The following is a 22,056-nucleotide window of genomic DNA, read 5'->3' as shown; positions in this document are numbered from 1 at the left end:
ACAGTTCTTGAATGTGAGTGGAATGCCACAGGAATTGAATCAGTATCCCTGCCTTAAACATCTGCCTCAAATATTTTTTCGTGCCATGCGTGGAATCAGCTGTCTGGTGGATGCATTCTTAGGTGAGTTTTGTGTATGCTGCTAGATGTAGATAACTCTAGAGTCTAGTTTTAGAAACTATTTTGAAAGGCCAAAGAAAAAGATGAACAGATTTGATGATGAATAACAAACTAGGAAAAATTATTTGCGACATATGTAATAGCTAGAAGGTTTTGTTGTCCTTTTATAAATAGACCAAACAGCGCTAAGAAAAAGAGTAAGACCTGGTAGATAAATGGAAAAGGGATATGAATAAAAGATTTGCAAACAAGGACAGTGTTCATTCTCACTAGTAATCCAAGAAAATACAGATTCGAATGCATTAGGTATCATTAGGAGACAAGTTACACCTTTTGTGAACTACTGTTTTAAACTTTTTTTTTACATTTTAGGAATAAGAAAAGTCAGAATTATTTTTACCTGTCAAAAGGCATGGTATTTAAATATGTATCGTTTTCTAAAGCATGTGTTGTGTGTACTTGTTAGCATACGAGGGGGTCCCCAAAAAACCCCCGGAATTTATTTATGAGAAGTTGTATATTTTCTCTTAAATTTGTTTAAACCTCAGTCACCTTCAAAGTACTCTCCATTTGACGCGATACACCTATCAAGACAGTTCTTTTCCACTGCTCAAAACAGTTTTTGAACTTGTCGATTTTGGTGTCTCTTAGTTCTTCTTCCGTATTTTGTTTCACCCCTTCCACATTGGCAGAATGTTTCCCTTTGAGGACTTTTTTCATACAGGAAAACAGAAAAATGTCACTTCAGGCAAAATCGCATGAATCGGGAGGTTGGGGCATAGGGTTTGTGCCGTTTTTGGTCAAAAACTGCTGAATACTCTGCAGGCTCTGTGAGCAGGTGCGATTTTAAATCACCCATCATGACATGGGTAAATGACTTGAGAGTGTCTTAAAAAAAATTCACCTAAGCCAAACCCAGCCTCTTACAACAATGCCAGCTGGTACGCTGATACATATAGGTTCCTAGAACACTCACCTAGTGGGGGAAGCCTGTACTACAAGAGGCCTGCCCTCCAGGAGATAATTCCGGGTTTTTATGGGTCCCCCCCTCATATTATGTGGGTAATATACAGGGTAGGCAAAACTAGGTTTATAGTTTTAATACAAATAAATAATACAATAATAAATAATATAAGAATAAACTCTGTTTTGTGTACTCATGACTATAAACCTACTTTTGCTAACCTCTGTATTAGTTCAAATTAAGTTCAACTGCCACATAACAACCAAAAATATCTGGTTGAAACAGATAATTTACTTACACATATGTTAAGCCCAAGGACTAGGCATTACAGGGCTGCTGTAGCAGTTCCACCATTGTTAAGAGACCCAAGATACCTTCATCTTGTGACTCTCCATCCTTTGTGCAGTCGCCCGTGGGCCCTGATGGTTGAATGAGTTCCAGCTATTCTGTTCAGGAATTATGAAGGAGGAAGAGTCTACACCTTATTGGTCCTTTTAAGGAGATTCCCTGGACTGTCCACCTGACCCCACCCACTTTTCTATGGTCAGAACATAGCCACATCTAGCTGTAAGAGGGGCTTAAAAAATGAAGCTGTTTATTCTGGGTAGCCATGGCCAGCTAAAATTTGTGTCCTGTAACTCAGGAAGGGAGGGTGAATGGATATTGGGAGGATACCAGCAGTCTCTGCCATAGTCTCTACAGAGCATTCACTGGTGTTACTTGAGGAAGATTTTCTGAACATACTTTGAACTGTGAAGAATAATTCCATTTGTCTTTTTTTAAAGGCATTTCTAGACCCCGATCAGACAGTGCTCCTCCAACACCCGTGAATAGATTAAGTATGCCTCAAAGCGCTGCTGTCAGCACCACGCCACCACATAACCGAAGGCACCGGGCTGTTACTGTGAATAAGGCCACCATGAAGACGAGCACAGTAAGAGTTTTCATCACCATTATTATGCTGTATAATGTTGGCTTTTCAATCTGCCATCCTTTTAAAAAAATCGTGCTGTTTTCTCAAACTTTTCATTAGTGTGGATATATTCTTGTGTCCTAATAGGTTAGTACTGCCCACGCATCAAAAGTTCAACACCAGACATCCTCCACTTCTCCTCTGTCAAGTCCAAATCAGACTAGTTCAGAACCCCGGCCATTGCCTGCCCCTCGAAGACCAAAGGTTAACAGCATCTTGAATCTCTTTGGATCATGGTTATTTGATGCAGCATTTGTTCACTGTAAACTTCATAATGGGATAAACAGAGACAGCAGCATGACTGGTAAATATTGCTCAAGAAATTTGTTACCATTTTTTCTTTCCTTTTTTTTTCTTTTTAGTCTTTCCTACCTGCAAGATTAATATGTACCTTAAAATACTTTGTCTCTGACGAAGCAATGTCTTGTGCTTAACCCCTTCCAGCTAAAGTAACAGAATTTTGGACGTTTTTGCTACCTGTCCTTTTTATGTTTGTTCTGTGAGGTTTGACTTTTGTCTGGTTTTATTAGACATACTTTAGGTTAGCTATTTTTTTGTTCAATCAAATTCCTTTTAGTAGGTGACCTGGAAGTTCCCTTCATGTCAGCCAGGATAATAGTACTGATCTCAGGAATAAAGATTTTAACCAGAAATTTATTCACAAGAAGTGTTTTCTTAGATTTTGACAGCCATTCACTCATTAGTACATACAGATATCAGAAAACTTCTCCTTTACAGAAGACTAACCTCTCAGATTTTAGTCTAGAGAACTTTTATATCAAGGGTACACTTTCAAAAATACCACTTGTTCTGAAACTAAATAAGACTGGTGGACAATTAATAGCTCAACCCTGACATCTTTATTTAGACTTTATTACAGAAATGAAACCATCTAAGTAAAATCTGACTTATTTTTGTCATCTTACCATTATATTTGGAAGTAACTGCATAGGGTGCAGGATGGGAGGGTGGGGTAGTGCAGAGAATACTGAAGGAGGATTATTTATGATGTCTTACAGAGACGAATAACAATAATGGCTATCATTTATTGAACCAAATTACTCTGTGCCAGGCAGGCACTGTGCTGTATGCATTAATCAGTGTATTGGTTGTTTGGTAAGAAAGCACTTTTCCACTGGGGTTGGAAATAGCTTGAGGTGAAAGGAGGCCTAATTACATTAGTTTGTACATCTCTAGGGAGAATGTTAATTCGAAAGAGAAAACTAATAGTCGCAAGGATCTTTGCTCTCTTTTCAGACATGCATTCTTATCTGTTATGCATCATCTCAAAACTAAGGTCTATAACTGTTAGCATTATACACATATAATTACTTTGGGTATTCTTACAAATATTTTACATAGTTTAGAAAAGTTGTGACTATAAAGACATTTTCAGGAATTTAATTTGAGATTGCATGGTTCAGTTTAGGGATTCCCTTGTTTATTTTGTTCATATTCAGACACTATATTCTACCATTTCCATATTCTTTTTTATTTACGAGTTCTAACTGTAGTGCTTTACTGATGGTTAAGTAAATGTACTTATGACTAAAATGCAAACTTAAAAACTGTGTTTGGCTTATATTTTCTTATATTCACATGCTTTATATTTTGAGTTTTTGAAATCATATTTATATTTATTTGTATTTTCTAGAATGAGTCAGTCATATCTTTACTTCTGTTGAGATACAGTTCTTACTGTGTATCTTCTGGGTATCAAGCTGTTGACACTAAAATCCCTCAATTCAGAATGGTTCAATCTGCTGCCTTCTTGGTGGGCTTACTTAAAGGGAACTTACAGATCTTCCAGCTCTCTAGGGATTTTGTAACAGCTTTGCTCACCCTTGTGCCAAAAGATAGAAGTCAGATTCAAATCATGTGTAGGCAACAAATTCTTTTAACTCTTAACATTTTCCTTGGTGGGGAAAAGATAGAAGCTCCTCTTCCCTTCCTTGTGTTCAGAGATGAGGAAGGCTGTTACATTACCCAGGGAGACAGGAGGTGTCCAGATAGTTGAATGGGTTAGAGTGCTGTTGGGTGCCAGTTTTAAGGTCTCGGGGGTGGCGGGAGGTTTGGGAATACTAACATTGTTAGTCTGTTTTCTAAGTACTGGCTGTCATCAAGGAATTCTGCCATGCAGTTCACCTCAAACTTCGAATGTTTGGTTCTATGAACTCATTAGCTTTAGATTTTACTCGACAGTATACTGTGCTTTGTAAAACTAACATTGAGCTGGGAAGGGTTAATGAACTAAAATTTTAATGCACGTTATGGGCAGTTCAAAACCTCAATTCTTTTGTAGTTGTGTAATTTTCTCTGTTCATTTCTTTTGCATGATACAAAAATTATAATTTTGGATCTGAATGCACAATTTCCTATGTTTTTGAACTAGCTTGTGGTATCATAAAGCTTTTAATCTAACTTTTAAAAAGCTAAAAAGCTTCTTAACTTATTGTAAAATTTCACCATCTTTAAAGTATTTTATAATTACTGCTGTCCTTTGATTTGTTTCCATTTATTTCTATTATCTTGCAGCATCTTTTATCCAAATTCTTCTTTCTTATAAATCTTGTAAGTAGGAACCAGAAGCTTCCTCTTAATTGCAGTCATGTTTTTATTTTTTCATAATTCCATTAAAAAATTTGATTGTCATTGTCTCTTGTAGTTTTTGCACTTGGGAAGAAAAATACTTTTCTGTGTTTTGAATGGGGAAGATTGTTGGCAAAAGCAAATTAATCTGCCTGAATCAGTCCCATTATTTCTGTACACTAGTCTGGTCATGTCATGAATTCCAGGATTTTGCACTAACTGTGTTTTGGCTTTTTTTTTTTAAAGCTTTAAGCTTATTTTTATACAGATTTAATGTTTGACTTGTATGCATTCTGCATGTAGTGTTTTTTAAATGTATTATTGCTGGATAGCTTATTTCAGGACTAAAAATGGCTCATGGGAAGTTGCATAAAGATTTATATTCGACTCTGCATTCTATTAAATCTATTACAAAATAATTTAAACATTTTGTGTAGAGTGATAGAAGATTTCAGAGTGATTTTCAATACAGTCTGAAATCTTTTGTTAAAAATAAAAGCAACTTTCGAAGGGCTTCTGTTTCAGTGACAACAAATGACCATGATACTCTTACCAACACAATTTTCTGATTTATCAACCTCAAGTTAGCTGCTGTCTGTGGTTGTTAAAATTCATTTTCATTTTGCTTGGTTGGGTGATTCTTTGGTGTGTGTTTTGGAGTTACGTGGGTGGTGGGAATGCTCTCTCTTCCTCCTTACCCATTACTCATCCTTACCTTGCCCTTTCCCTAAAGTATAAAAACTGGCATGGGATTGCCCATTCAGAAATGATGTCCGTCTGGGTTAATATGGAAATTGCAGTGGCTCTTTTTCTTAATGTTTAAGTATCATTCTATAGGGGAAGTTAAAAACAGAATGAATAATAGAAAAGCCAAATTGGTTATATATCTGTATATGACTACAGATATATACAAATGTATTCTGCTGATCAAAAATGCAGTTGGAAAATACTTCTTGTAGACTTTGTTAAACTGACAATACCACTGTAAATTAGTTGGTACTCATTTTCCAAGAAGATTTCAGAGAGCCCTTTAAAAAAAGTAAAATACAGTTGCTAAACAAAAGAATTATTGGATCCTATTCAAGTAGCTATTTAATGACACCAACATTTGATCTTTGTGTCCAGGGTCCCATGAGCCTATTTGTGTATTGACAAATATAATAAAACCCTCCTTTTCTCTCCCCAGCCATTACAACACAAGCTAGCATGGAGTTTCGACGGAAAGGGTCACAAATGTCCACAGACACCATGGTTTCCAATCCTATGTTTGATGCAAGTGAATTTCCTGATAACTATGAAGCAGGAAGAGCTGAGGCTTGTGGGACACTGTGTAGGATTTTTTGTAGCAAGAAGACTGGAGAAGAGATTCTACCAGCTTATTTATCCAGGTCTTAGAATTTTTTGTTTTGTTTATTTTTTCATTTATATAGTTTGCATAGTGAAACTGTATTATAGCATGGGTTGGCAGGTTGAATTGATAAGTAAATGTTGGTTTGAAATACCTGCAGATGTCTGTAAGTAATCGAAATTTTTGCTTGAATTCTTCCATTTTCCTTGCCTTATTAGATTTGGTAAAGATCCTTAAGATCTTTTTATTTTGGAGCTATTATTTATTCTATTTTATTTGACTTACTAATTATGAAGAGATTTAGAAGGATTATACTAATTTTAAATAAATTTTTAGCATGGTATTAGACACCATAGATGGTTCATAAATATAACCTGTAAATCCTGTCTCTAGGGAGCTTATTTTCTGAAGTGAGCAAAACCGTGTACAAACTTGACAATGATCCAGTAGTAATAGGAAGCTGGTAAGAGAGAGGCACAGATAAGTGCTGTGGGCATTCAGAGGAAGAAGCAGCATACACTTACCCTGCGGTTCAGGAGAGAGTTACAGAGGGTCAAATGACTGTGCTGGGCTTACAAAGGATGGGTAGTACATAGCAAGTTGGGTAGGGTCATCTTATCCAAATTTATGACTTCAGCCAATCTTTGTGAATGGCTCTGCCATCCATTCAGTTAGGGACTCGTGTCAGAAACTAGGAGTCATTTTACACTCCACTTCTCTCCGTCTCTATCGTTAATTGTTCATCCAGCCCCTCCCTTTCTGCTACTTAACCTTCTTTCTAATCTGTCCACTTTGTCCCCCACCATGATACTTTAGGCCTTTCACTTTTTTCTGAAATTAACTTATAATGGCTTCCTGTTTTTGTTGCCCTTCTCGACTAATTCACACAGCTGCTGAAGTCATGTTAATGTCAACTAGAGCAGTCAGGTGTCTTTGTACCTGCTATGTTCTCAGGAGAGAAGATTAGACTATCAGAGGGAACAAAGTGCAGAAGCATATAGATGAATGACACAGAATGACACATTCAGGGAACTAATCAGGGGTATCTTACTATGCTCTTGGTTTTAAGTAACAGAAAACCCTCTCAAGCAAAAGGGAATCAGTTATGAAAAACTAATGTTATTTAATACATTCGAAGGTCAGAATATGCCACGGGGCCTCATGAAGGGTAGAAACCAGGGTCTAGGAAGCGGTTAAGGACCAGAGTAGGCTTTCTTCCTTTCTGGTTTTTCTGTCTTCATGGTTTTCCAGAACTGCTTCATTGTTCTTTGAGATCATTTTCTTAAACTGCAGTATTCTAAGTTGTCAGTTTTCATGGCCTTCATCTAGGTGACCAGCAGGGCCAGTAAGCATATCTGAATCCTAATTTCAGATTCCTGAGAAAGAGAATCTGATTAATCAGCTGTTGGTAGACCACAGAGGTTATGGCTGTAGGGAGGATCACATGGAATGCTGGCACCCTCTGTGTGTGTGGTGGGGGGTACATTTCTCTGGAGGGAGAATATTGGTTGGAGATATACCACAAATGGTATCAACAGCTGTTAGGAAGAAGGCTATGACCTTGAGCTTTCTGTCTAGTCCATAAGACTGGATGGATGGTAGTATGACAACCAAAAAAGCAAATTTGTGAGGGGGCCAATGATGAGCTTAATTTTGAACCTTTTGAACTTGAGATGCCTTTGGGATATTTATCAACAAATATTTATGCCAGACACTGTACATAGGGAGTACTGGAATACATTTATAGACATGTCTTGCCCTTAGGTATCCAATATGCTTTTGGCTAATAGATCTGGAGCTAATAGATACCTAAGTGAGAGGTATCTGGTAAAGACTGATTTGCTTATATTCAGTGGCTTAAGAAGTGTTTAAAACCAGGCTAGTGGAAGATACAGCTTAGATAACTGAGGTTGGCATCCTGAGGAATATCAGTATTAGGAGGCAGGTAGAGTAAGAGGATCTATTAAAGGAAAAAGCTGTAGAGGTCAGAATAAGAGAAGAAGGGAGTAATCAGAGACTTGAATGCTTTAAAAAAGACAGAGTAAGGTGAGACTTAGACATGTCTTCTAGATTCAGCAATTGAGAGGCCTTTGGTTATTTGCTAACACGGTTTTAGTTTAGTTCTAAGAAGAGATGGATTGAAATGTGCTGAGCAATGCCTATGAGGTGGGGAAGTTGTTGCAGAAGAGTTTTGCAAAGAAGAAAAAAGTGCCTTACAGAGTTATAGAAAAGTCTACCAGTATAACTGCTCTTGAATGATAGAAGATTGAGTATTCAGTTGATTGCAGGTTAAAAGTAAGATATAATCAATGTAAGGTATACACTAGGTATATTCTTGTGAGGAGTCTTAGGTAGAGTGATCTTCATATCATGATGAATGCAGGGTCGAATGAGGTTTCTTTCTTCCATTGTCTCCCCTGAAATTATGGGTCACAGGGAAAAAGACAACACTTGTTTTTTCTTTCAGGATTTTTGCAATGCTGCAAAATTTTACTGACGTGGATGGAATTCAACCCAGTAATCCCTCCACTTTATTGATAATTACTGCAGTCATTTGCCTTGTTTTCTTTTGGGTGCTTCATTTGTAGGCATCTCTAAATTTGTGTTGCAGGGCTTAAAACTTCAAGAATGTATAATAAACACGAATTTATTTTCTTTTCATTAGGAAAGATAATTTGGTTCTTAGTGTATCCAATTCTGAGTTGTTTTAACTTCAGTAATACCTTTTAAAGGTTAGAAATAATGAAGAGTGGAAATAGACTTTCAGATGAGTATGTAGAAAATATTAATAATTATGGAAACAATTGACCAGTGGTTTGTTTAAATTTCTTTTTTTGCTTTCCTAGATTTTACATGCTTTTAATTCAAGGTTTGCAGATAAATGATTATGTGTGCCATCCTGTCTTGGCCAGCGTTATTCTAAACTCCCCTCCTTTGTTCTGCTGTGACTTGAAAGGGATTGATGTTGTGGTTCCTTACTTTATTTCAGCTCTTGAAACCATTTTGCCTGACAGGTAAGCTGTCATTCTGTATTAGCATATCACTTGTTGGGTTTGGCCTGGTCTGTTTTGGTGGTTCCTCCCCAGTTTCCTAGTTTATCCTCTCCAGTTGTCTTTCTAGGCCAAGGGGACTCAGGGCATATTAAATGAGTATAGAATGTCCAGACCCAGAGCTCCTCCAATTCTGATTTGGCTATGGGTGTGTTGAATCTTTCTTGGCCTTGTTTGGAGGGGTAAGAGCAACCTTAACCTAGAGGATGTAATTTTGTAGAGTAGGACTTACATTTAAAATCAGCCAGTCAGTCAGTTGATTGAACTCTTAATTTTATTCCATAACAGCAGTTTCTCTCTCTCTCTCTCTGTCTCTCTCTCTCACATACACACACACACACACACACACACTACAGAATATAAATTCACTGGAAAGCAGTTACTGCATTCTTTATGAAACCAAACCTAGTGCTTGTACTGTGAAAAATTGGCATAATGTATATTGGGCAATAGCTAAAAACATACTTTAGTTTGGAAATACTAATAGCAATTTTTTTTTTGGCAGAGAACTCTCCAAATTCAAAAGCTATGTAAATCCAACAGAACTGAGAAGATCTTCCATTAATATCCTACTTTCTTTGTTGCCCCTCCCTCATCACTTTGGCACAGTCAAATCTGAGGTAATGCTTTATTAAAATTTTCCTTTCTATATTCTGTTTGTGTGCTAATTCAAATCATTGTCTTTTAAAGATGGAATAGGAGATTTTAAAACCATTTTTATAAGTATTTCAAGTGAATCAACAAAATTGATGAACTGTGGAAATTTCTTCTGTTAGTCAGCCAGCATGCGTGGCTTACCATTTCAAGTGGTAATAGGCTAGTGACATCTGATAACATGTGTTGTTGAATTAGTGACAGACTTAGCACAGTCTAATACTGGTCAAATTGAAAGCCTTTCTTGTCAGACTTACCTGTTTTATGTCCACGGTATCAGTTCCTACATGGGCATAGTGTACCATAGCAATCAATGTTGAATATTATTTGTTTCTTCCATAGGTGGTTCTGGAAGGAAAGTTTAGTAATGATGACAGCTCTTCTTATGATAAACCAGTAACATTTTTGTCCCTGAAGTTGAGACTTGTGAATATACTAATAGGTGCCTTGCAAACGGAAACGGACCCCAACAACACTCAAATGATTTTAGGTTTGTGTTCATACATTTTTTTGTAAGTGAAAACCCAGATATTTTTGACCCCAGACATGCTAATGAGGGAGGTGTCAGTGTGTCATTTATTCTTTAGCAAGTCTCAGTGCAGAAATTGGAATACCTTCACAAAGTAGTCAGGTAACAGCGGAAGGTAGTGCTGCTTGCATGTCATGCTGAGTGTCTTTAGTATTGTGAGAAAAGAAACAAAGAGTAAGGAAGACTTCATAGGGGGAAGTAGAAGTTAAAGTGGATATTGTAGAGCAGGATTTGAAGAATTTTTTCATTCCAGGGGAGGAAATGATGGCTAAAGAATTGGTGATGGCAGTAGTGATTGGAATAGGTGCTCAGGAAGGATAGTATGTTATGCAGTGAGAAGGTGGAATAGATGGGAATAGGTAAATCCTTTCATTTTAGAGAGGAGTTGAAGGAGCAGGGGTTAAATCTCGATCTGAGAGAGCCTCCAAGTTGTAGTGTTTTTAGTTATTCAGATAGCATATCACTTGAAATCATATAATTTCTATGGTTGATAGATTTATTTAGTTTTGCTTTATCCTTGTTCGGAAGGGTTCCCTAGTACATTCCAAGGAAGAATCAATTGGCACTCTTGCCATAGATTGGCAGAGCTGTGTCTTTCCTGTCTTTTTCCGTTGCAGAGAAGAGTGCTTTCCCATTTGGATGAGGAGCAGTGTGGTAGGCTCACTATGTTGTTTCCGTTATAGCCTTTTCTAGGGCTATGAGTTCCTTGATAATAAACACAAGCTCCCTTCAGAATATGCAGCCATGGGCAAGCCCTGAAATTGAGATATTAATGGTTGGTCTTTAATACCAATTCAAAAATATCTGATAATGATCATGTTTTTATATAAAGCAAAGTTTGACCTTCAAGTTTATTTTATGAGACTGCCAAATTTATTTTAGAAAAATGTGGTTTTAAAACTTTGGGGGCAGATCTGAATTAGGGCATTTTTTAAAAGTATCTTTTCTGGTCAGTCCATAGATTTATTGGTGACTTTATGGCAGTTTCAGGAATACTCAGCTAAAATCATATCTCTGCTATTAATTGAGTTAATTCAGCCATTTTAGTATTCTTATCATGTATTTAAGTAAAATGCCCCTTTTTTTTTTTTTTTTTTTTTGCTCTTGCAGGAGCAATGTTAAATATTGTTCAAGATTCAGCACTTTTAGAAGCCATTGGTTGCCAAATGGAGATGGTAAGACATATACCACATGGAATCTGTTAGAGATCAACTTCTGATTTTAAGTAAATTTTATTCCAAAATGTCCGCCCTCATGATTTTTAAAGGCATTTGTTGATGAACTCAGCTTATTGATGCAGAAGGTTTCTATTTTAAAATATCAGTTATTGTGAGGCTTCTTACCTTTCAGCACCTCATCAGGTATACATTAGGTTGCTGAGAGATACTGCATAAAAGAAAGTCCAGCTAAACACAGTCTTTATTCTTGGACAGTGTCTACTTAAAGCTCTTTTTTGCTGCATTGGTGAACTGACTTGAAGAGTCTGGAAAAAGCTCCCTACTCCATCATTTCTTCCATCCTTAGTAGATCTAGTGCTGGCTGTCAGTAAGCACCAGTTTACTCTTTTTCATCTCATCAGCTCTTTCTAGGCCCTCTAGATCAAAGTTTGAAAGTCCCCCAAAGCACCAATGCTTCTAAATCAAAAAAGCTTCCCAGAGACTCCTAGTGCTCCCCGCTTCTGTCTCCAAGATACGTGATTCCCATACTTGGAGTAGAGGTAGGGGAGTGGAAAATTAATGGAATATACTGGAGTGATGGATGTAGGATGGATGATCCTGTTATTTTTAAGGAAATTATATTCATGTCCCAGTAGGTATGTGATGATAATCAACTGATCTGGATATATCAAATTGTATTTACATGGGGAAAAAATGAGGGAAATCTTTAAAAGGTACTTTTGTTAACGTGTGTGTGTGTGTGTGTGTGTGTGTGTGTGTGTGTGTGTAGGAGTTAATCTTTATATTAACCATCGTATTTTATTGTTTGTGTTTTGTGATATAACTACATTTGAGAGTTACTATTATTTGTGTTTTGTTTTTTTAAGATTGCATTCCTGTTTTGAAGTTTTGCTTGGGAGGCACTAGGGTGTTTCTTTAAGGATCCAGAGTTACTAGCTAGTGAAGATGGAAAAGGTCCTTGGCTGGCCTTTTGTAAACAGCAGCAAAGAAGACCCCAAAGTGGGCACCTATAATCATCCAACCCTTCATAACCCTCTATTAGACAGTGTCGTGCAAAAACACTGCAGTAGTTTTTATCCCTTGTCAATTTTTACTTGTGTATTTGTGCTGTTTAGTTGACACGCTACATTTTATCAACATGGCTTTTAATGATTGACTTCTATTTATACTAGTATACTACAGAGGTAGCCCTCAAATATTTGATTCATTTTTATTTGACTAGGGTGGTGGAGAAAATAACCTGAAGAGTCATAGTCGCACCAATAGTGGTATTAGTTCAGCAAGTGGTGGAAGCACAGAGCCCACAACTCCTGATAGTGAAAGACCTGCTCAAGCTCTCCTAAGAGATTATGGTAAGCCATGTTTGTTTTTTTGAAATCCAAAGTTTATAGAATAAGTTCTAATGCCCAGATACACAAAACAAATAAGCAAAACATTTTTAATACAATTTTAATGACCATAATTTTTAAAATGTATTTAAGTAGAATAGAGAGGCTATTAGTGTAAAAGAGTAAGAAAATGAAAATAAATCTTATAAGCAACTTTTAGTAGATTCTTGATAGGTTTTATAAATGATTATAATGAGTGGTTAGGAAACATTTCTGGATTCTGTACCAGGTGCTGGTAATAGAGTCAAATAGGATGTGGATTCTACATCACCATGTAATGGCAGAGCCAGCCAGTACATCAGTTACTGCAGTGTGATAAGGATGGGTGGTGGGAAATGCATGAGACGGAAACCCGCAGGAGAATCTCTTTGAGCTTAAAACCTCTATGCCTTTCTATATATCTGGTTAGATTTTTCAGTTACAAATTTTAAGTAAGAATAAGGAAACATTAGCCAGAAGAACACCCGATTAAATGACATCCTTTACCCTGGGCAATTAATTACTTTATAGTTCTTTCAGTTTTTGGGTGCATTTATGTTTTTATACACAAATAATAGCATGGGGTGTCCAACATTTTGATGTCTCTGGGCCACACTGGAAGAAGAAGAGTTGTTTTGGGCCACATATTAAATACACAGACACTAATGAAAACAAAAAAATCTTAAAATGTTTTAAGTGAGTTTATGACTTTGTGTTGGGCTGCAGTCCTAGCCATTGTGGGCTTCATGCGGTCCGCTGGCTGTGAGTTGGATGCCCCTGGTTGAGCCTGTGTTTATCCAACTAGATTGAAATGAAATTTAGATGCTTAGAGGTACATTTAATTTTTTAATTATAAGTATCCTTGAGCACGTCAGACACATAAGGTCATTATGTGGATATTCAACACATTTAAATATTGCATTTATAAAGTTATTTAAATTGTTGTCTTGTTATGTTCATGGGTTTAAGTATAGTTAGGTGAAAATTTATTTATTTTTCATGCTTTCTAAAATACTTTCAAACTGCAGAAATTGTTGCATTTTATTGTATGTGTTCTAATATAAATGTTTGAAGTGATAATTGTTTGTTTCAGCATTTTGAATTCGTGTTAGTGAGGTCTGCTTTTAATGTCATAAAATATTTTTTACTAAGAAATCCAGATTTGTGTTAGTGTTGCATGAATGTCTCTTTAATGATCATTCCTTTTTCTGTTGTCACTGCCCTCTTTCTGATAGGACCGACAGGTATAATGTCGCTAAAGCTTCCTTTATAAATTTCATTTAATTTGTCCTTATTTATTACTCACTAAGTAGTCGTTACTTTTAATTATAGAATTGGAGGCCAAATAAAAACACAATGACTTGATTATTTAATTTTTTTAGAAGAATTAAAGTAGTCTTGGAGACTTAAATGTTAAAATATGTTTAAAAAGCAATGCATGTGACTTCTGATGGTTTAACCCCTGAAAATAATTTCAGTATATGCTTTAGGATAATTCCCAGCATCTGAGGAGATTTGAATTCCTTCCTCCATATAAAATTCCAAGGGAATAATTGATAGAATTTCATTGTTTTTGTGAAAATGTAACTCTCTATGAGTTAATTTAGAAATGTAAAAATTTACGTTGTTATAAGAATGATACTGAATTGCCAAATCCCAGTGGATGTCTATATGAAAATTCCTGAACTGGGAGCTAGACGCTGCTCTGGTCCAGTGTGCGTGCCCTGTGCACTGTTGTTCAGTCAGGCTTGATGCTCAGGCCAGTGGGGTGGGGAGCATAGCACCGTGTGGGTGCCCGTCGTGCTCACTGTGGCTGCTGTGGTCTGTGCCTGGTGGAACGCTGTGCTTCTCGTTACTAATGCTTAGTTGTTTTCCCTCCCTGTGGGATGTGGCATTGGGGTTATATCCTAGCTCTTAATACAGATTCAGCTGCTGGGCTACTGATTCGCAGCATTCATCTCGTCACCCAAAGACTCAACTCCCAGTGGCGGCCAGACATGAGCATATCACTGGCAGCTCTAGAGCTCCTCTCTGGCCTGGCAAAGGTGAGAATGACAGTTTTTTAATTTCAGTCCAGCGCCTTGGACTATTGCTTTGTGTATGTATCTCTGACCTCTTGGTGTGGGTATCACAGGATTGGTTTATACTCAAACGTAGTTTATATTAAAGTATGCAAAAGTGAGCCTCCAAGAGAAATTTTACAAAATGAACTTCACTTTTTTTGACTTTGTATTCTTTCATAACATTTTAAGTTTTTAGCATGACATTTTGTGCCATTATAGGATCATCTAATTTTAATAAACAAATACAGATTTGGTAAAGGAAGGGTAATTATCCTAAAATATGCCATTTGGGACTATCTGTGACTCTTCCATCTTCCATTATCAGAGATAAGTGAAAATTGGCTATACTTTTAAATCCTTTTCACAGCTGTTACTCAGTTTTGTGGAATCTTAGAACTGGGTGGCCATTTGCACTTCTGTAAGTATTTTTCTTATTGAGGTGAAATTTACAGAACACAAAATTAACTATTTTTAAGTGAATCATTTGGCAGCTATTAGTACATTTACAGTGTTGTACAACTACCACTTCTGTCTAGTTTCAAAACATTTTCATCACCCCAGGAAGAAAATTCATACTCATTAAGTGGTTGCTTTCTGGTCTCCCCTCCCCACAATCCCTAATGATCACCAATCGGCATTTTGTCTCTATGGATTTACCTATTCTGGATACTTCATATAAATTAAATCATATAATCTATGGCCTTTTGTGCCTGGCTTCTTTCATTTAACATGTTTTTGAGGTTCATTTGCATTATAGACTCTGTCAAAATTTCATTTCCTTTATGGCTGAATAATATTCCATTACATTAAACACCAATTTGTCTGTTTATTGATTTGTTGATGCGCATTTGACCTATTGTGAGTAGTGCTGCTATGAACATGTGTCTGCCTTCATTTGTTTGAATACCAATTTTTAGTTCGGTTGGGTATGTACCTGGTAGTTGAATTGCTGGGTTATATGGTAATTCTATATGTAACTTTTTGAGCTGCCAAACTGTTTTCCACAGTGACTGAATTACTTTACATTCTCACCAGTGATGTACAGGGGTTTTAGTTTCTCCACATCATCACTATCATCTAAATGTTTTCTTACATGTGAAATAGGCAGGATTAATATCTGGTTTTGTGAGGATCAAATGCAATGCAATGCAATGCAATGCAATATGTAAAGCACTCTGTGAACAAAAAGGTGATATATACACATAAGGTGGTACTGTCTGAGGTGGTAAAGTTCAAGTCCTTGTTTTACAGTTGTGGAGACAGGTGAGCAGATGCTGTGACTTATCAGAGTCCTAAGAGATGAAATAGGCTAGAAAACCCAAAATGTTCTTTTTCTTTAATTGATTGATAGATGAGGGAGAGACAGACAGACATCGATTTGTTATTCCACTTATTTATGAATTCATTAGTTGGTTCTTGTATGTGCCCTTGCTGGGGATCAAACCTGTGACCTTGGTGTATCAGGACAACATTCTACCTGGCCAGGGCCCTGAGGTATTCTTACCACCACTTAGAGCTTGCTTCAGAGATTCTCAGGGATAGGTGTAATGTCCATAGTTTTTGGAGGAGCAGTTACAGATGCAGAAAGTAAGGATAGCCATTCATAAAACTTTCAGGATCACACTGTCTTTGAGGGCTAGGTACTGTTTCCTATGCGGGTCAGACACTCTCATTAGTAAGGAATAATTAGCCCTAGATGGAGTGCTGCTCTGGACCTGTCTAACAACTCATAAAGGGCAACACTACCTGATTTCAAGACTTACCATAAAGCTACAGTAATCAAAATGGTCTGGTATTGGAATAGGGTTGGACAAATTGATCACTGGAATAGTATAGGGAGTCCAAAAATAGATGCACATATACATGAACGTCTGACTTTTGACAAAGGTGCAATGGTAATTCAAAGGAGAAAGGATAGTCTTTTCAACAAACAGTGCTGGAACAATCCGCTGTTTTTATTTACACACACACACACACACACACACACGAACTGTGATTCATACCTTGCACTATGTACAAAAACTAACTCAAAAAGGATTGTAACCCTAAATTTAAAACCTAAACTGTAAAACTTCTAGAATGGAAGAAAGTCTTTATTTATATGAAGACTTGGTTTATACAAAGATTTCTTATACCATAGAAGATCAAACTATTAAATTTGACTTAACTAAAATTAATAAATTACTGTTTTTCAAAAAATGGAGCATGAGATAATGAGTCACAGATTGAGAGAAAATCTTTACAAACTATATCCAGATTATATGGAGAACTGTCAAAACTTAGTCATAGCCTTTCATTTTGGTGGTGCACAGTAACAATATGGTGGTACAAATTTCCGAAAAGAGGAAATTTGTCATGGATGGCATTTTTGGAGCTAAACTGAATGAGTTCTCACTCAGAGGCTTGCTGAAGATGGCTGGAGTTGAGATCCATCAACCAGGAGAGAAATCACTACTGTAGCCTCTAGGATGCAGAATGTTCTTGGTGAGAAGGACCAGCAGAACCAGGAATTGACTGATGTAGTTTAGAAGTTTGGCCTCCCTGAGGGCTGTGTAGAGTTTTATGCTGAAAGGGTGGCCACAAGAGGTCTGTGTGCCATGTACAGACAGAGTCTGCATTACAAACTGCCAGGAGGGCTTGGCCGTGTGGAGAGCCTGCTGTGGGATGCTGCAATTCACCATGGAGAGTGGGGCCAAGGGTGGCTACAAGGTCACTGGGTCAGGGAAACTCCAAGGGCAGAGGGCTGGATCCATGAAGTTTGTGGATGGTCCGATGATCCACAGTGGGGTCCCTTTTAACTATATTAGTACCACTATGTGCCATGTGCTGCTCAGATAGGGTGTGCGGGCATCTAAGTGAAGATCATGCTGTCCTAGGACCCAAGTGCTAAGAGAGGCCCTAAGAAGCCCCTTTCTGACCACATGAGCATTGTGGGCCCTAAAGAGAAAATGCTATCCACTATATCTGAGGACATAAAGTTAGGAAGCCAGAGCTGACTGCCATGTTCTAGCCAGTCCCTACTACATAACAGGGTCTTCTTGATAGCTGGATCTGGATAGTCTGGCTGTTGCTTTGTAAAGACCTTTAATAGAATCTTTTAAAATGGCAAGACAGCCCTGGCTAGTGTGTCTTGATTGGTTGGAGCCTTCTCCCATGCACTGAAAGGTGGGGGTTTGGTTTATTGTCCGTGTACATACCTTTGTTGTGGGTTTGGTCCCCAGTCTGGGCACGTACAGGAGGCAACCAATCAATGTTTCTAACATTGCTATTTCTCTCTCTCTGTCGCTCTCTCTCCCCCTGCCCTTCCCCTCCTCTTTCCTCCCCCTTCCCCTCCCTCCCTCCCTTCCTCTATCTCAGACCAATGAATGTATACTTAGGCAAAGATTTTTTGAAAAGACAATAACAACAACAATAATCCTCATTAATACAACAGACAGCCCAATTAAAATTTGGGGAAAAGATTCAAATACCAAAGAAAACATACAGAAAACAAATAAGCACATGAAGACATGTTCAATATCATTAGTTTTTAAGGAAATGCAATTAAAACCACAATGAGTTACCACTCCATACCTATTAGGGTGGCTAAAATTGAAAAGACAGACCATACCAAATGTTGGTGAAGATTTGAAGGAACTGGAAGTCCCATACACTGTTGCAAGGAATGTTAAATGGGGCAACCATTTTAGAAAACAGTTTGGAAGTTCCTTAAACAGTTAAACATACATTTCTCACATGACCCAATCACTCTACTACTAGGAGATAAGAGAACATACAGCCATACAAAGACTTGCACACAAATGTTCATAGCAGCCTTATTTGTAAAACCCAGGTCTAGAAACAACCCGATGTCCATTAACAGGTGGCTGGATAAATCGTGTTCGGCCATACAGTGGGGTGCTACTCAGCAGTAAAAAGGGGTGAACATTTGATACACACAAAAATGTGGATAAGTCTCAAAATAATTATGCTTAGTAAAAGAAGGCACCCCCTCCCCTCACAGGAGTATGATATTGTTTGATTGTGTTTATATAAAACTCTAGAAAATGCAAGTTAACCTATAGGGACAGCAGATCAGCAGTAACCTAGGGAAGGGGGAAAAGGGAGTGTGAGGAAGGATTTAGAAGTGGCATAAGAAGATTTTTGGGGTGATAGATATGCCCACTGCCTTGATTGTGGTGATAGCTTGCAGGTGTATACATAGGCCAAAATTTATCAAATTGTACACTGTAAATATGTATAGTTTGCTCTATATTAATTATACCTGTGAATAGCTGCACAGAACTGAGTAGCCCCTAGAGAGAGCATCACTGTGGGGTTCATTTCACGGGACTTAAAAAATGTGCATATATTCCATTGCCAGCTATTTTTTTTATTTCTGGCAATGATAAGCAGGTGCATCCCAAGAGTTTAGGTTTTAGGGAATGAAAAAGTATGCTAAAACAAAATACTATTTTATGGTTTCAAAATGCCCTCTGTTTTTATGTAAAGTATTATAATACCTCTGAAATACTCTGATTTTCTATATAAATGTTTTAAAAGCAAGATGCCCTGTGGTATATGTATATGTATGGTTGTATGTGTATATATATATATTCTCAGAAAGGCTGGACCTCAGTGCAGATGCTTTGATTTGGTATAATGGTTCCTGGCTAACTGTTCCCCATACGAATATACTCAGGTGAAGGTGATGGTTGATTTAGGAGATCGAAAGCGAGCCATCAGTTCCGTGTGCAGCTACATTGTGTACCAGTGTAGTCGGCCAGCTCCTTTTCACTCCCGGGACCTGCACTCCATGATAGTGGCAGCTTTTCAGTGTCTCTGTGTCTGGCTGACAGAGCATCCTGACATGCTTGATGAAAAGGTTAGTTTACACACCAAATAGAAACAAAATATATAGTGGTAAAATGTCTTTTAAAAGAAATTATTAAAAAGAAAATATCTAAATTTAAAGACTATATTGCATACTTTAAACTGAATGCACTTGTTTTATATGAGTAGAACACTTGTCCTTTTGAGCACAATTCAAAAACTGTCGTGCTTATATTTGGTTGCAGATTAACTCATTACCAAACCAAGAAGGGCAGTTGATAGCCAGGCTGCCAACCTAGAGCAAGGCTGGTTTGTAAAAGTTGATTGTATCTAAAATTTCATTTCATACATGTTTCTCTGCTTTTGTGGAGGCATAGATATCTAGGCTGCTTTCTCTGCCATTGTTCCATTTAATACTTTTCTTATGAGGACACAGTTAGTTACTGTGAATTCACAGTGTAAATAAAAGAGATACCAAGCTTATTGGATGTTTACTTAGAGCTTTTTAATAGTTTTAAAAATAACTCTGTTGATTAAATCTTAGTCATTTTCATAAGGGCTTCTAAAGTTATGATACCAGAAATTGAGTAAAACTGTCAGTTATTGATGATCTTCCCTTTGGATAATCTAACATGTTTTAAACCATCCAGGTTTAATAGATTACTGTTACATCTCTTTCATTTAGGCTTTCATGACTTATGTATAGTCCATGGTAATTTTATAGTAACTATGACTAATAACTATGACTTGAATTTATTACTTATTACCTAACTCTTTGAACACCCAAATTTATTTCTTTAAAGAGAAATTGGAGTGGGGGTGAAGTTTATTATATTATTATGAAATTAACATATACTATTAAACAAAATGAGAAAAAAACCAGAGCCCACCACCAAAACACAGCAACTATTAACTTTTGATGTACTTCCTTGTCTTCTTATAAGATAGGTGTATTATAAAAACTGATATGCCTTTTCTGCTTCTAGGACTGTCTTAAGGAAGTACTGGAGATTGTGGAATTGGGTATTTCAGGAAGTAAGTCCAAGAGCAGTGAGCAAGAGGTCAAGTACAAAGGAGATAAGGAGCCAAACCCTGCTTCTATGAGGGTAAAGGATGCTGCTGAAGCCACTCTAACATGGTATGAAAATGACTGCACATGAATGTGCCTAGAAATTATTTGGGGTTAGCTATGATTCTTGCTTTATCTCCTCCCCAGTTTTTCAGCATTAGGTGATGCAGCCCCTTTAGAATACTTTTTCTACAGAAATAAACTGGAAAAGAAAATGTCTTGGGTTTTTTCTAGACCAAAAGAAACCAGGAACTTGGGCTGAGAGTTTGGGTCCTTGTTTTTCTATGCTGATTGAAATTAATTCAAGTTATACCATGGTCAGTTTGGAAAGGATCTGGGAGAGCCTAATTCCGCCTCCTGACTTGATTGACGGCTGCGTCCAGAGACAGGATCTGAGTCACACTATCAGGTCTCTTGCTTTCTAGCCGACTGGTATCTATATTCTCTGCTACACCATTTATATCATATATTAAAGGTTCATTCAGCTAAGATTTAGGAATGTCCTCTTATGAACTTGTAATAGGATCACAAAGGTAAATCAGATTCACCACCCTCAAAGAGCTTCTTGTTCACTAGGGAAGATAAGATATGAACACGAGTAGCTGTAATATTAGGGAGCAAATAAACACTTCAAGAGAAAGAGGTACAAATAAAATGGTGGGGAGTTGGAAGGAGGAAATGAATACTTCTATGTAAGGGGAAATTGAAGTAAGATTCCTAGGGAAAATTACATTGGACCTGGCTTTTAGAGGATGAGCAAAGTTTGAACTATAAGCCAAGACTCTGTTGGTTAAACCAGCAAGAGAAGATTCCTGTTTAAATATTTTGGTACTGAAGGAATGGAGACATGTTGGTACCTTGAAAAGGTAGCAGAAAGTGTTGAGAGAGTTTGTGTTTGGCTGGTAAGTGACAAGAGTAGGAGGAGGGAAGGAAGGCAATATAGGCACATTATGGACTGCAAGAAGGCAGTGAGTGGAGAAGATTAGGTAGAATCAGTACATATGGAGGATGAATCTTATCACAGGGTAAACGTGGGTGGAGACCCAGAAAAATATAAAAAGGAGGAATGTCAATTCAGTCTGGGCTGGCTCATCTAGGTCTTAGTAAAGAGGTAGGCAAGAGTGCTTGAAGGTTTATATATAAATCAGCCCTTACCAAGATCTCAGAAGCTTTTATGTGTTCATGGTCTGTTGATAACTTGGGATATGTACAATAAAGTTGAACTTATTTCTCTTTCTCATGGGCTTAGGTCATTCAGTAGTTTTAGAAGTGTGCTGGCTTTCGTTTAGCCCTGCTCACTATACTAATGCTGGCTCCCAGTGGTTTTGTGGAGGTTTGGCT

The 22,056-nt window shown here is 37.3% G+C and overlaps 1 protein-coding gene and 1 pseudogene across 6 annotated transcripts in view; both read left to right on the top strand.

The window, feature by feature from the left end:
• The window catches only part of RALGAPB (Ral GTPase activating protein non-catalytic subunit beta), an 84,715-nt gene that overhangs the window by 28,652 nt on the left and 34,007 nt on the right, over positions 1–22,056 (top strand). For 3 of the 6 annotated variants that reach the window (XM_054573758.1, XM_054573760.1, XM_054573764.1), the window contains 13 exons: positions 1–122; positions 1,869–2,017; positions 2,144–2,360; positions 4,592–4,627; positions 5,832–6,033; positions 8,840–9,007; positions 9,549–9,663; positions 10,040–10,187; positions 11,337–11,401; positions 12,627–12,756; positions 14,683–14,816; positions 19,516–19,698; positions 20,633–20,784. The exon at positions 1–122 is cut by the window's left edge and continues 57 nt beyond it. In XM_054573758.1, coding sequence (XP_054429733.1) covers positions 1–122; positions 1,869–2,017; positions 2,144–2,360; positions 4,592–4,627; positions 5,832–6,033; positions 8,840–9,007; positions 9,549–9,663; positions 10,040–10,187; positions 11,337–11,401; positions 12,627–12,756; positions 14,683–14,816; positions 19,516–19,698; positions 20,633–20,784 — 1,821 coding nt within the window. The remainder of the gene's footprint in view (positions 123–1,868; positions 2,018–2,143; positions 2,361–4,591; positions 4,628–5,831; positions 6,034–8,839; positions 9,008–9,548; positions 9,664–10,039; positions 10,188–11,336; positions 11,402–12,626; positions 12,757–14,682; positions 14,817–19,515; positions 19,699–20,632; positions 20,785–22,056) is intronic. The other 3 variants (XM_054573761.1, XM_054573763.1, XM_054573762.1) reach the window with 3 other exon arrangements.
• Positions 17,154–17,886, top strand: LOC129070710 (40S ribosomal protein S3-like; annotated as a pseudogene).

The sequence above is a fragment of the Pteronotus mesoamericanus genome, unplaced genomic scaffold (assembly GCF_021234165.1).
Source record: "Pteronotus mesoamericanus isolate MK-2021 breed Mesoamerican mustached bat unplaced genomic scaffold, CSHL_Meso_final contig_25, whole genome shotgun sequence".
NCBI lineage: Eukaryota > Metazoa > Chordata > Mammalia > Chiroptera > Mormoopidae > Pteronotus > Pteronotus mesoamericanus.
This window is presented reverse-complemented; position numbering and strand designations above follow the sequence as displayed.